The sequence below is a fragment of the Synchiropus splendidus genome, chromosome 6, assembly GCF_027744825.2.
Source record: "Synchiropus splendidus isolate RoL2022-P1 chromosome 6, RoL_Sspl_1.0, whole genome shotgun sequence".
NCBI lineage: Eukaryota > Metazoa > Chordata > Actinopteri > Syngnathiformes > Callionymidae > Synchiropus > Synchiropus splendidus.
Window position 1 is genome coordinate 17,692,983 of NC_071339.1, and position 15,748 is coordinate 17,708,730.

The 15,748-nt window shown below is 49.8% G+C and overlaps 1 protein-coding gene across 1 annotated transcript; it reads left to right on the forward strand.

Moving 5' to 3' along the window:
* The first annotated feature begins 223 nt into the window (after positions 1-223).
* Positions 224-3,460, forward strand: mych (myelocytomatosis oncogene homolog). The gene is made up of 3 exons (XM_053868392.1): positions 224-389; positions 1,297-1,836; positions 2,136-3,460. The coding sequence occupies exons 2-3, from the start codon at positions 1,305-1,307 to the stop codon at positions 2,690-2,692; spliced, it is 1,089 nt and encodes a 362-aa protein (XP_053724367.1). The 5' UTR covers positions 224-389; positions 1,297-1,304; the 3' UTR covers positions 2,693-3,460.
* Positions 3,461-15,748: the final 12,288 nt, after the last annotated feature.

Genomic DNA, 15,748 nt, shown 5'->3' on the forward strand with positions numbered 1-15,748 from the left:
AACGTGAAAATAACACACTCCGGTCCATTTTTGAGTTTTCCGGTTGAACTGGATGGGAACATCGATTGGTCGCTGATATTCTGACAGTACTTTGGGTCATCCGCACCAACACACGGCCGTTTTAGTCATTTTGGCGCGATTTTGCTGTCGCGGAAGGACACCGGCGCAGCCTGTCTATAAATGGGAGCGAAGCCCGGCGGCCACACCTACTCTGTCTGAGCGGAGCGGCGTGAGAGTGGACCGGCCGGAGAGCCATGCTGCCCTGCTTCTCCTCACTATCCGCCCGCAGAAAACCTCCCCATCGTCACTGAACCCTCGCTCTTTTGTGGACTAGTTTGGATTTCTGGCGCGTTTTTGTGATCGACTTCTCCTTCGCACGGAAACTGACGGTGAGCGCTTTAAACTCTACTTTGATCTCTGAGCGGCTCGTCTGCGTAAGCGACCATGTGAGTGAGAGGAGAGGTGCCGGTGCTGTCGCGAGCGTGTGACGCGGAGACACGCCGACTTCACGTGGGGCAACTCCGCTTCCCCGCGCCGGTTTAAAGGCCGCCGAGCTTCAGACGGAGACGTGTCCGCCCAGCAGCGTGTCTCCACTTCTTCTCCCGGGGAAGTCACTTCACTTTCCGTGAAACGGCTGCGACATTCCCACATGGCGTCTTTAAGGGAGGCGTTTGTCGGCGACGTGTGTTGGCGACGACTTGGATTTGAAGTCCCTGGTTTTATCAGGAACATGCGTCGTCCGTGTGCTCGGGGTGAATTTAGTGAGGAAAGGCGCTGGTGCTGGCTGTTGACGGGGGTATTTTGGTTGCAGCTCAGGTTTCCCATGCTCATGAAGGCATCATTTAACTCGCTGAACCTGTAACCCCCCCACCCCTGAACACGCTCGCTCACACTCACACTGCCGCTTTGTTCTCGCCTGCTATACGTCCACATTCCACAGCAGCTCAGCCATTAAAACCATTAGCTTTTATTTTATTTATTCAATAAAGTAATGAGAAATCAGGAAAAAGACGCCGGGAGCCTCGCTTGACTCGAGCAAACTCTGCGTCCGCAGGTGAACAGTGTTGATGTGTGAAGCTGAGGTGTCGAGTCATAAAGGACCCCAGGTGTTTCTGCTTCTCTCAGCTGTTGCTGTGATGTCATGGGGGGGCGCTCAGTCTTGGGGGTGATTTACGGCCCTCCCAGGCGGGGGCGGTGTTGTAAACATAGTTAAGAGCGGAGCGCCGCTGTTGGCCTCTCAGTGTGGGTCGGGGCGCACGTGGCTGCTGGAGCTAACGTGTTTGTGTTTGTCGTCAGGTTTCACCATGTTGCAGAGCTCCACACAGTCGCATGACTGGCTCTACAGCGAGCCGCTGTTCTTGGATGATGAGTTCTGCCAGAGCCTGATGAAGGACCTGCAGGCCCTCCCGACGCCCCCCCAGTCGCCCCCCATGAAGGCTGGGCTGGGGAAGCCGCTCTCCAAAGAGGACCAGCTGAGCTACGTGTCCAACATCCTGCTGGAGGACACCGACATGAAGATCAACTGGACCTGCGACTTCTTCCACTCTGAGGGGGATGAGAAGGAGGGTCAGTGCGGGTCGCCCCAGACCCCCCTAGAGGAGGCCAGTGAGGACTCCCTGTGGCAGTGTCTGACCACGGACAAGATCCTGGAGGAGAAGCTGGTGTCCTCCATGCTGGGCTCTAGCCCGCTGCTGTCCGACATCGACACCAGCATCTTCGAGGAAATCGCCGGTTCCACTCTGGACTGCCAGAACCTGATGGACACTCAGGAGCTTAGCGAGGCCACGTCGGACTACAGCTCCACCGGCGGCGAGCTCTACTCATCCAGCGACTCCGGTGAGTTCCTCTCTGCCTTTGAAGTTGGCGTCCAGATAAGAGGCAAGTTATTGTCGTGCTTATCAGCGCCACGGTGCTGAAGTGGTCCGGCTGCATGGTTAATGTTTAGTGGCACCGAGCCCAGAATGTTCTTTGCTCCTCGGTTATCTGGGCGCCCACCTGGGATCTCTCCCCAAGTGTGTGTGCGCTCTGTGACCATGAACTGGAGTCGTGTGACAGGAAGTGAGAGGGTCCGGGATACAAATGTGTTCACTGGCCACATAGTAGTTTCCTGAACTCACCAGCATTTTCGTCCCCAGACGAGGAGATCGACGTGGTGACGGTGAGCCGCTGCCCTGCCAGTCCATCGCCTGACGCGTCAGCCCGCCGGAGGCAGCGTGAAGAGGAGCAGCAGCGAGCTCTCCAGCGCCACCACAATGACATCCACCTGCAGCACAACTATGCCGCCCCATGCCCGGCCTCGCCACCCCCCTCCAACAAGCGCTCGCGGGGGAGCGACGGCTCCTCTCGGTACCACCACCACCACTCGTCCCGCAGCTCCTCGTCCTCCTCCAGTCGGTACCAGCACCCATCCCGGAATTCCGTGGAGACTGAGGACGAGGAGGAGCGGCGGCGGACACACAATGTCATGGAGCGGCAGCGGCGCAACGAACTCAAGAACTGCTTCCTGCGTCTGCGCGACAACGTGCCTGAGCTGTCGCACAACGACAAGGCGTCCAAAGTGGTGATCCTGAAGAAGGCGCGGGACTGCATCTACGGTTTGGAGGACCAGGGCCACCGGCTGCAGGCCAAGAAGGACAGACTGCGCTCCAAGCAGGAAGCGCTGAAGGCGCGGCTGCAGCGGCTTCGCAGCTAGTGTGGTCCAGCGGGGGGCAAGTGTTCATAGGTGGGGGGGGCAATAAGGGAAGAGACTTTGTACAGACGAGCGCACAATAATGACATTTCAGAGACGGAAGCATTGCCATGACGACACTCAGAACCTCATGCCTTGACTGCTGACTGTTTATGATTGTTGAGCCGTGACACGGTGCCGCAGCTGAATGAAACTTGAATCTCTTCAGGATGTCTTGTAGCCATAGTAACCAGTGACCCTCTGCCTCACCTGGTGTGTCCCGGTCCACTGCTGCTCTTCACAAGGTTCTGCCTCCGCGACTGTTCAACGGTCCGCCATATTGACGTTCAGGTGTCGCTGCGGCAGGTCAAAGGTCATGGCCTGAAACTTGCTTTGTTTTTTTTCCACCTGTTCATGTTCTCGACGTTTGTACGTTGACATGCATAACCGTCTGTAACGCCGCATTCTGACAAGATGAATGCGCCGGAATGTTCTCGGATTGTCGTCCAAGTCTGCATGCTTCCTTTGACTGTGTTCGACGACGTCTTCATCCACACTTCTGCTGCCTTCTCTACCGGTCAGGGCGGCGGCTTAGCGAGCTCTCGGGCGTTGAACCTACCTCCTCCTCCTAGGTTTCTTACATTGTCGTTCAGATGTTGTACAGTTTTTTTTTAATGTAAATATATTTTTCTTATTGTAACATAAATTATTTTAGTTTCTTTTATCTGAATTTGAAATGGAATATTCTTTACCAGCACTTTTCTTAAAAAGATAATTAAAGGATGAGTTTGACACGTTGTTCTTTCTTCCCCCGACTCAAGCCGAATGAAGTACAAGAATCAAACAGTTGGAAAACCATCATAGGAGAGGAAATGTGTGTTAAATAAACATTGGTTCAACACGACTAAGTCAGATTAGTGATTCGGTTCAGTAACCATTGAACGAAGAAAAGTTGAGACAGGACAACTCAATAGACATTTATCTACAAACATCTGAAATACTCACAAAAGTAACATGTTGATGGAGAGGACCTCTGGAGATCAACTTCTCCAGGTGTAGTTCAAGGATCTTGTTCTCAAGTGAGGGGATGAAGCTGGTCAGGGGGATTAGTCTCCAGTCATGAGGATGGAAGTGAAGAGCTGAGCTAGAAGACAAAAGTTCTCTGCCCTGCTTCGCAGTGACTGACAGAGTCTCTGCTGTGGGAGCGTGTGTTGCGCAACCTGGAGTGGCTCCATGTGTCCCAGTGAACATGTGGTGCAGGTGGACATGTGCCGGCCGTGTGAGTGAGCGTATGGAAAGTGGGTCAAGGTGAGGCTAGATAACAGGTCTGAGGCAGCAGGAGTCTTTAGATGTTTGTGCGACGGTGAGCTGTGTTGCTTCCTGCAGTCATAAAATTGTAAACAAAAGGTTTTTCAGTTGGAAAGTGAAGAAACGTCAAAGGGAGTGAGTGCTCACGCCGTGCGAAAAACAGACGGCAAATGAATGGAAAGACAGCGAAACCAAGCTTCAGGGAACAATCACTAAAACATTTTCTGTCAATTTCTTTGCTCCTTCTCTGAATTGTATTCTTCATTTCTTCTCTGCGCAAACCTGAGACCACAGAGTAAGTACACACACGCACACAAACATACTCATTCACTCACATAGTTGCACACACACAGACCTGGATCTCACACACATGGACATGCAAACATTCACAAACTGGATCAGAACCAGAATTCTCATGTTGCTCAGACTCACTGATTCATCACCTCACCATCTGTCTTAACACGTTCACACTCTGATGTGAAGTCAGGAGCCTCATCTGGAGGTCTTCTTCTCCCCGAATGACCAGGTCCTCCTCAGACGTCTGCGGACCCTCATGTGTTCACACGTCGTCTCCCGCTCCTGTTTGATGTGACTTTAATGTGAGAAGCTCGACAGCTGAATGAACGTCAACACACCTTTAATAACACTTTCACACCCTACTGTGACGACTCTCTGAGCTCTCCTTCATCATCATCATCCTCTCACGGGAAGTTTGAGAACTGGAGGGAAAAAGTCTGAACTGCAGTCGACTGATGATGAAGAGACTGAGGTGCAGGATCAGTCCAGAGCTACAGTTGGGGGGTGGGGGTCAGTGGGTTGGGGGGTTTAGGGGCAAGAGTGCGGGGGAGCATCAACAAATGTGTGTTATCTTGTGATGATTGTAGGTCTGAAGAGCTTCAGATGTAACAGAGGAATTTACTTTCTGCTGTTATTAGTCAGCCGAGTGTGTGAGTGTGTGTTGGGGGGGGGGTCCCCTCCTCTGCATGTCAGTGAGGGGAACTCATCAGCACAGAGGTGTAAAAGTCCCACCGCGTCACCTCAAGCGTGTGACTTCCTGTCGACTATATTTGGATGGAAACTTTACTCAAGTTTCATGAGATGAAAGATAAAACCTTTGTTTCCACACATTCACGTTCTCGCAAAAACACAGGGGGATGAAAACAAACCTCAGAGGAAGATGAGAATTGCTGAGGCGTGAATGCAAAGATCTGACGGCAGGAGAAGGAAAAAAAAAACAACCTTTGTTGGAGCGACAAGCGAGAAGTGACGACAACGAAACGTTCCTGAACAAAGATCTGTGAGGATGTTTGGAGAGGCTGTTGGTTCGACGGCGTCGCGTCCACTTCACAAACATGTAGGGAAAACAGGGATGTGCAGGAACATCCGACACTTCTTCTGAGAACAAGCGCGCCAATATTGACGCTGCAGCGGAGGGTTCTCCGGCCAGAGTGTGATGCCTGAGCGATGAGTTTGCAGGGGAACTCGGTCGTGTAGAGACTCGGAGTAGAGCTGCTGCCCTTCCACACAGGACTGAGCCGCCGCTGCCTTCCTGACCATTCCCCACAATCCATGAATGAATGACAGTTGTAGCGGCTGTTGACACAACAGCTGCTGTGTGTGTGCCTCAACTGTTGCACAGCAGTGGGTCTGTTGTTGTTACATCAGCTGTAAACAAACCTGACCCACATTTGTCAACAGTTTTTGTTGGTCGAAAGTTGCTTTTATCTTGATAGACTCATGCAGTCTATCAAGATAAAAGCTATTGGGTCGGGACCAAAAAGTGGGTGGTAAGCTGCATTCAGGTGGGCAGAAGATATACTGTACAGTTGGGCTGTCGACAGATACAAATCACACTAAAGTAGATTTAACTCTTTTACACTCTTCCTGTTTCTTACATCTAGAACAGATTTAAAAAGTGCAATACACAATGAAACAAGATATAAAAAAAACGTATCTATTGATAGCACTCAGAAGGTCGAGGCCAAATCGAGGACAAATGTCAGATTTTTTTTCTGTGACTGCAGGATGAGTCATGAGTGACAAGCAGTGACCGCAGTGACAGCAGGTGTCACTGCGGTCACATGACAGGATCAGAACCACGGGTTCCTTTGAAGTACATTTCTGCAACAATGAAGGGGCCTTTTTATCGGAAACAGGAAAACGCAGTCAAACACACACGTACTCACTCATGCAAACACACACCCAGATTCAAACAGACCTGCGCTGAAACACACACACACACCTATTGTGACAACTCTGGGGTGAACATCAATTCAAGAAGTGAAAGTGTGTGTGAACACTGGGCGGGCTGCAACTGACAAGTCTTTGGGGTCATGCTTCTTGGTTGGCAGGTTTCCACGTGGACATTTGAAGGGGATGGAAACGCAGCAAAAGTGTGTGTTGAGTCACAGAGCTGAAGGAGAGCAGGACGCCAGTGGTGGAGACGTGGGTTTTTAGCTCAGTCAACATCACTTGCATTTAGCATCCTGTAGAGTGAAAGTAAAAACACAATCCTTCACACGGAGCCACAAGTCATGTAGAGGACGCTGCTGCCAGGCTTCTCATGTGTGACACACACACACACACCGACTAATGTTTTGCCAGTGAAAGTTACGAGCGCATCTGTTGCCTCAATCTGTCTTGCTGTCACACATGGATCCTGATAATTGACTCAACACACACACACACCTGTTGTCCTGCTGTGAGCAAACACTCCAGTGTAACCTGAACGTGAGTCATCCTTCATGTGCTGCTCATCCGTTCATCCCTCCGTGAGCTTGTGTTACTTTGTGGATGTTTTAACTGTATGACATCATCAAACATGAGACAGAGCTTCAACGTTAGCCTAGCGACATCATGCTACATTCTCAAATGAGATGACGAAGGCTTGAAGCAGCACATCATGTCGTAAATGTGAAGCTCAGAAGTAAACGCAGGCATGCGGACGAGTCCCTCTTGGAGTCAGAGCCAAGAATGACTCGAGTTCTCCAGTGACTCGACTGATGAGTAGACCCTGTGTGTTTTGGGACTGGATCCAGTGGTGACAGCTCTGTGTGTGCGTCTCCTGCACGTGAGCGTGTTGTGTTCTCAGCGAGGTCAAATGTCAAGCGGCGTGTCACAGCTGCACGCTCATCCTTCAGGTTGGACACTGTCCCATTTGCTCTGAGGACATTTGGTGTTTGACACATGCTAACATGCTAGCACGCTAACACAGGCGGCACACTTGGCAACACCCTCGCAGTTACAGCTGGTCCGACTCGCCGCTCCAGTCAGCAGCAATGATGTCGAGTCATCTATCGAGTCACCCTTGTTCCTAAGGCGCAGGTTAATGCACAGTGTCATGAACGATGCAAGTGGAACGCATCCGGTGAGAGACCAGGTCTACCATGAGGAGAGCCTTGACTTGGCTTCTCAGGACTGCCAGGAACATCTGGACATCAACCACCCGCATGACTCGTCCATCATTTCCGTTCACTCAACCATCCAATCCACAAGTGGCTCGTCCAACCTACTCTGGTTCTGGGAAGAGTCGGGCTGAGTTATGATGTACCGATATCAGACCTTTGACCCTCCAACAGTCTCACCTACACAACTAAACTTGAGTTTAGCGATGGAGGTCCACCCAGGAGGTCAAACCAGCCGAAGACTGTGGAGCTACTCAGCTGGACTTCTCTGGCGTTACAAAAGACTGCTGAGCCACTGTTAGGACTTAAGTCTCCCCCGGGGGTTCGGGGGGTGGCAGCGAGGTTGGAGAACTGGGAGATTTGGGGGTGAAAGGGTGAGTTAAGTGCCGAGGTGAGGGGACGGGGGTCAGCGGCTAATGATCCTAAATCCTCAGCGGTTCAAAGGTCTCTTGAGGATCCACTTCCCCAAGACAATAGAGTCCTGTCCTGACTCTGAGCCGCCAGAGTCTATTCAGCGTCACGGTGGCGACCCCCCGCCGACCCCCATTACCCCCCCGCGGAGTCGCTGACTTTAATTCGTAATTGTTGCGGACGGAAAATGCAATTATCAGCTCCGCTCCCGGACAATGGAGTCCAGAAGGAGCGGGCCAATCAGCCCAGAGGAGCCCCAAAAATGCTCTCGCTCAACTGTTAGCATGGAGGTCTGTGTTTGTCCAGAACGTGGCGGTCTTGATGAGTTGGTGACAGAAGAGGAGCGTTAAAAGCAAAGAAAAAACATTTGAAAGCTTCAATATTACCCAGTGAAAAAACAAAGAGGGGGGGAAATACATAAAATAATAAAGAAACGATGTGAAGATTGAGAGGAAAATGCTGGGCCAGAGAAGAAAGAGGCAACAGATGGAAGGAGAGGGTACCCCACGGAGGCTTGGGGAGCAGCAACTGGATCCTCCACATTCCTGCGGAGCGGCTCCCAGATCCAGTTTCATGTTTCCAACTGTCGGACCTTCTCAAGGCAGCTCCTCCGGTGAAGACTTGTCAGACCCAAACATCCATCTTCTCTCAGAGCACCTCACTCTGACCCACTCTCTCTGCCTGCGTCGCCTGTGACCTGTTCTCCTTCTGCTCCGCGTTCTCCACGTTCACCCTTATACCTGCGATCTCTCCACTGGTGCTGGTCCAGGTCGCAGTGGGATATACAAGGTTGGAGGCTCATGTAGATGTGACTGGATGAACAGAGCTGATAGATGAATGAGTGAATTCAGGTCTGATTTGAAACTTTGTTTTGCAAATGCAGAAACACAGACACAGTCACACCGTCTCACACACACACGCTCCAACATAAACCCACATGCAGTGTTGCACTCACACACACATGTTCTAAGAAGTGCTCAGGGTACTAGTCCCCGGAGGCCTCGCCGCTCGCCCGCTGCAGCATGTTTTGGAAAGGTAGCTCTTGGGGCAGCGGGGTAGAGGTAGAGGAGGGGGGGTTTCAAAAGCCTATTATCAGAGACGGGGGCCGTGCGGAGGAACTACTTCTCTGTTCCGTATTGTTGGACATGTTTTTGAGGTCCGACCTTAAAAAGCGTCCTGACTGGTAATCAGCAGTTTCGGGGTGATCAAACGACCCCCATTATGACGGGGGACAAAGAGGCTGACAGGAGAGAGAGTAGGGGGCGGCGGGGGGCCACAATAGAGTTCCTCCTCCGTCTCATACTTTCTTCGGCTTCTTCCAGGAAACTCTTTTCAGCCGTCTGTTTTCATGTTTGACACGTGAGCGCGCCGTTCAGGCTTCCGCGGATCGATCCAGTCCAGAGTCTTCTGGATCCAACACCGGACCCAGGACCATAGTGAGATGGTGTGAGTCCAGATACAGTCACGAGGTGGTCAGCAGCAGCTGACGTTTCACTGGATCCCATCGTCATGCTAATGGCTACATTCAAAAGACATCTATTTATTTACTTTTGGGTCAGGTTGAAAACATGGTGATGTGACTGTGAGTCACTGTCGTGACTTGCGTCAGTGAGAAATGATCAGATAGAAGCTAACTTGGAGGCACGTCTCCAAAGTCGACACACAAGTTTGTGTCAGAGTCAGTAGATTCCTCCACCTGTTGGCGCGCAGTAGCTGGAAGACGTAAACACTTCCAGGAACACACACACCCTGTTCAGAGTGTGTGCTGCTGCCGCATGTGAGTACACTGGCTGAGTTTGAGTGGTGGGCTCTCCACCAATGGCAGCGAGGGGACTCGACCTCTTCAACCAATCAGGGGTCAGGAGGCCAAGCGCTCCCCCAGCGAGGTCCACGTGGACTCCACAACAAGAAGAAGTGGAGGCGAGTGTGTGGAGAGCAGGAGGAGGCAGCGGCACACACTGAAGCCCGAGAGTCACTTTTGTGTTGTTGTGAGTCTGTATGCAACTCTTGGTTGTGTTAAAATCTTCAGACAAACTTTTGTCTCACAAACTCACAAGCATGCACGCACTCATGTTTGTCTTTCTATCTTAGTGAGGACACTCATTGCCATAATGACTTTGAGGTTTTACTCCTCAAATTAACCTTGTGGGGACTGGCAAAAAGGTCCCCACACAGCAAAGCGTCCTCACAAGTAGGTGTGTTTCCAACACCAAACCCACACACACACGCATCTAGGTGACGCTGTGTGATACTGACCTCAACGTAGATATAAGAGATGAGTGGGAATCAGTCAAGCTCTTCAGGTGGACTCATAACATTTGTCGTCAGACTCTTGCTGCCGACCACAGCTGCAGTACTGTTGAGCAAATTCACTGTCACAGAGCGGCCAAATGGAGACGTACTCGAAACCCCATCCATGAATGAGTGTTCTTCCAAGTGTCACAGGAGAGTGTGTTTGTGAGTGGGTGAGTTCTGCCTGGCTGGGTTTCAGTCCTACATCACTGAAGTTTCCAGAGAAACAAAAGTGAAAAAACCCACAGTGCGGTGACCTTCCATGTCGCAGGAAAGTCACTGGTTCCCCGCACGCGTCCTGCAGCCAGTTAATGATTTGTAGCATTAAGCACCACATCTTTGTCATCATCAACGACCGACCAAGACAGTGGATCGGTTGAAGGTTCACATGTTCACCTCAGGTAACCGTCCACTAGGCTGAGCAGTTGTGGTCGGAGTATAAATCTCTTTCAACCGTTCAAGTCTTTTATTCTCCGGCAGTAAACGACAGATGTTCAGTGACATGGAGCCGTTAGTGTGTGTGTGCGATTACTCACTCCTCTGAGGTGTTAACTCGTTGACTCAAACTGCTTCCCCACCATGTGACTCAGAAAGCTACTCCGGCTGAGCGCTGCAGGCAAGTCTGCAGCTCGCCAGTAGAGGGCGCTGAGAGACGAGACAGAAGAAGTTCTTTATGATGTTAGGACTTCGTGTCATTGTCTGCTGCGGTCTGAGTCTCAAACTGACGACCTGCTGAAGACTTGAAAGTGACCTGACCTGAAGGGATGAAGAGCGCTTCCTTTGCTGTTTGATGCCACAACTGTTTTTTTTCTCCATTTTTTTTCTGCTGACATTCTTCTGAATGTTTTCTTGGTCACTTCTCTGACAACAGCTGCTTTCAGGTTTCACTCTGCTGATCCCTGTCAAGATTATTGCCCCCCATCCCCACCCCTCCATGTCTCTGCTGCCTCAGGTCGACTCGCATGCAAATTCCATTCAAATTCGTGTCCTGTGGCAACCACAAATTTGAATCCTGGCGCTCTTGAGCAACACATGAATTCCTGGATTTTAGTTTCAGACGTGCAGCGTTGTGCAATGATTCATGATTCCACCACCGAAGCAACGACCTGCCTAGATGATGAAAATGAAATGTGCCAGCTGAAGAGCCTTGTCTTCATTCTGACTCCACCCACTTGACACATGTCACCGCTCTGCTTTGTCCCAACCTTCTGACTTTTGGGACCAAACATGAAGTGGGATTAAACCCAGGACCAAAAAAATGAACTAACCAAACAACGACACAAAAATATAAACTCAACTCTGTGTCAAAGAAAAACAGAAGCAAAAGTAAAACTGGGAAAAAAAATAAACAAATCCAATCGATGAACTTAAAAATAAATTAAAATCCATAAATCAACCAATAAAATGAAATTATTAAATTGAGACAAGTGAAAAAAAAATCACAACTTTGGACAGAAATCAAAAACAAGGTCAAAGGTCAAGACAATTTATCCACTTATTCAAAGACAAAATTGTTTTTTAAACTAAAATCTTGGTTTAGTAATTGCTGGTTAGGTAATCCAGTTTAAACCCCAGTGTCACAGGGTCACTCATGGGGTCACTCGCGTTCCAGCTCGTCCTCTTCCCTCCGCCTGAACATAAGCGCTGGTTCCTGTAGAAAGTTCAGAAACTGGGTTCACTGACCTCCTTCATAGTTGTGTGAAGCAAGTTGAGAGAGTAATACGGAACACACACACAGGTTTGTGTTGTGTGTGTATATATATATATATATATATATATCTATATATATATATATATATATATGACCCTTTCCCCAGCCTCTCACCTTAAACATACCCCACCAAAGCACATGGCTCACCTGAACCAGGAATCTGAACCAAACTTAGACTCAGTTGCAATGACTCAGTCCTCAAATTGAGGTTTGAATTTGTGGGGTCCAGCCAAATGGTCCCCGCAAAGTCATATGGTGTTTTGTCAAGAACTGGCCCCACAAGTGAAGATCAAGCGCACACACACACACACACACACACACACACACACACACACACACACACACACACACACACACACACACACACACACACACACACACACACACACGAGGTTACGTAATGTTGCATGCTCTCTAGGAAACTCAGAGACGCTGCACCTTTCCAGGGAAAGTGCTTCACTGTAAGTGGTAATGGAGCTGACGACTGATACGGAGCACTTCTCTCAGAGTGTGTGTGTGTGTGTGTGTGTGTGTGTGTGTGTGTGTGTCACGCAACACAACATCAGAGCACCGGTATTGCCCTGCTATCATGAATCAGTTCTCACGTGAAAGCAAAGATGAGCAAAGACATTGAAAACCCAAAATATTTATTATTATTTAAATTGTTAAGAAGAGTAAAGTTTTGAAAAGTTGTGAACACATGAAGGGGGAGAAAGAGAGAGGTGAGGAGGAACTGGTCATGATGTAAGGCTCCAAAGTAACAGTGCTCGAGGTGAAGATGACCAGACTACAGCAACAGCGTGGACAAAGTTGTCAACACAACATGTCAGTGTGTGTTAAACTCTCACTAGCGGATATTCGTACACACACACACACGCACACACATTCGGTGTAAAACAAACACACACACACACACACATACAGACTGACACGGATGTTAGTGTTGTACAAGTGCTGGCTGTGGTGCTGGAGGCCGGACGGCTCATATGATGTGTGTTTAGTCCGCAGTAACACACACACACAGCAGCTGGCAGAGTCACACGAAGAGTGCATACGCAGTTAAACTTGAACTTTGACCCCACACATTAAAGCCCGACTGCACTTCCGACTTCATCAGTCGCACAACCAGCCACAAGTATCGACATGTAAATGTCATTTGAACAACCGTGACAAGAGTCAATAAAGTTAAAACACATCAAGACACTCACACTGGCACAAATGATCACAATACAAAACCCTTGAGATCAAAGTCACTAACTAGTCTTAACACACACAACGAGACCCACAATCAAAACACATGGAGACACACAAGAAGACGCTGTACACACACACATACTCTAGACATGAAGACAGAGACACACAAAACACACACTGGAAACATAAACACACACCGGACACACTCTAAACATAGACACACATTCTACACAAACCTCGGCCATAAATCACCCCACAAACTGATAACAATATTGACCAACAGCGGTGACACAGTCACACACAATCTCACCCATAGACACACACACTCAGCATGCTTGAACAGAGAGTCACGAGAACACACACATTCCTCCACCCACTCATGTCAGAACCTTGAGGAGAACGTGAGGACTCACTGAGCTGTTTGAGGAATGAATGAAAGTCTCATGCCGGTTCCTGATTGGCCAAGATGAGCCATGTGGGCGGGGAGGAGGAATGCGATTGGTGGAGCTGGTCCGGGTGACTCACATTTCACTTCCGCTTTCCTCCTAGCTGATAAACGTTTACTGGAAGGGCGGAAACCCGAGCAGGGCCTGGCAACGGTTCTGGTTCCGGTCCTGGTGTCACTGTGGATGCCATCTGAGCAAGTCATCAGAGACGGGTCAAACCCTCGGTTGAGTCAGGGACCGGTGGAAATCAGAGTTTCCAAGTCCCAAAGTGAAACTCAGCACCTCCAGAAGACAAAAGAGACAAAGCTCCAAGAGTCGTCTCCCCCTCTGTCTCTGCCACTCACTCACCTGAATGCCGGCCACTTTTTTTCCTGCTGACTCAGCGCAAACCCAATAAAACAGTTGACACTATCAAACTTCCTTCAGCTGTTTCCATGTCACCTTTCAACAGATCAGGATGCTCCCACTGTAAACAAAGGAAAATGCAACATGTTCAGAAATGCACAGACACCAACACAAAAACCAACACAACTTCCTGCTGCCTTTTATGGAAGTTCCTGTGACACACTGCTCTGATCCATGTCCTGCCGCTGAGGGAGAGATCATGTTACACACACATGGTTTATCACACCATCTTGTGAGGACCTCTCGTCACCATAACACTTTCCCCAGCCTCTCCCCTTAGACCTAACCGTCCTAAACACATGGCTCAATACAACCAGGACTCTGATCCAAACTGAAACCCAACAACAATGACCCGGTTATTTTGAAGTCTTCATCCTCAAATTGAGGCTTTACCGTGTGGGGTCCAGCAAAATGGTCCCCACAAGACAGTGTTTCCCGAAGATTTAGAACAGATAAGCTTAAACACGCCAATGTAGATGAGAGGGTGAATGAAGAGGATGACTGAGAGGATGAGAGGGTCAATGAAGAGGGTGACTGAGAGGATGAATGAAGAGGGTGACTGAGAGGATGAGAGGGTGAATGAAGAGGGTGACTGAGAGGATGAATGAAGAGGGTGACTGAGAGGATGAGAGGGTGAATGAAGAGGGTGACTGAGAGGATAAGAGGGTGAATGAAGAGGATGACTGAGAGGAAGAGCTGGTGAATGAAGAGGGTGAAAGAGGATGAGAGGGTGAATGAAGAGGGTGAGTGAGAGGATAAGAGGGTGAATGAAGAGGATGACTGAGAGGAAGAGAGGGTGAATGAAGAGGGTGACTGAGAGGATGAATGAAGAGGGTGACTGAGAGGATAAGAGGGTGAATGAAGAGGGTGACTGAGAGGATGAATGAAGAGGGTGACTGAGAGGATAAGAGGGTGAATGAAGAGGGTGACTGAGAGGATGAGAGGGTGAATGAAGAGGGTGACTGAGAGGATAAGAGGGTGAATGAAGAGGATGACTGAGAGGAAGAGCGGGTGAATGAAGAGGGTGACTGAGAGGATGAGAGGGTGAATGAAGAGGGTGACTGAGAGGATAAGAGGGTGAATGAAGAGGGTGACTGAGAGGATGAGAGGGTGAATGAAGAGGATGACTGAGAGGATGAATGGAGAGGGTGAATGAAGAGGGTGACTGAGAGGATGAGAGGGTGAATGAATGGGCCATGTTGGTAAGTGGACAATTGAAGTGACAAATGTCAGGAGGCCAAATGATGTGGCTTCATCATCATCATCATCATCATCATCATAAAGGTGAGTGAGACCTGCACCCAGGCCACCAGGACCTCATCATACCACAGGCAGGACTATAATGCTGGGATGTTTTTGCCGACCAAAACTTATTCGAGTCCTACACAAGTCCGACACGGGTCCAGACTCGATTCAGCAGCTGGTTCAGTTCCTTGCAATGAGTGTGTGTTTTCAGCAAAAGTCATCATAGTGGAGCGCCACCTGGCGGATGACAGCGGACACAGGTGTTCCAGTGTGAATGCTGATGGAGCAGGACCAGACCTCAGCAAGACTCAAATTCCTCCCGGTGCTCCTCCTGATCCCACTCTCCAGGAACACCAGGAACCAGCCCAACCGGATCAGGATGAGGGTGTGTCGGCATCACTCACCTGCAGGCGTTGACATAGTGAGCGAGCACACTGCCTCTTTGTTCTGATGACTCACTCCGATCACTTTCGCTAACACTAAGTTCAGCCACCTCTGAGTCCGTTAGCTAAACCAACACAGTCAAATGTCGCCACCCTCATGCTGCCACAAACCAGCTCTGAGTCATCAAACATCCGCCGGAACCGCCACCGTTATCTGCTGCCAGGGACGACATGAGAAGCTGAGAATGTCAGCGAGTGGCAGCACGTGAGGCTCTTCAATA

Coding starts and splice junctions, on each gene's coding strand:
- mych (XM_053868392.1), top strand. CDS start 1,305: ATGTTGCAGAGCTCCACACAGTCGCATGACTGGCTCTACAGCGAGCCG. Junction 1,837..2,135: donor CTACTCATCCAGCGACTCCG/GTGAGTTCCTCT, acceptor TTTCGTCCCCAG/ACGAGGAGATCGACGTGGTG.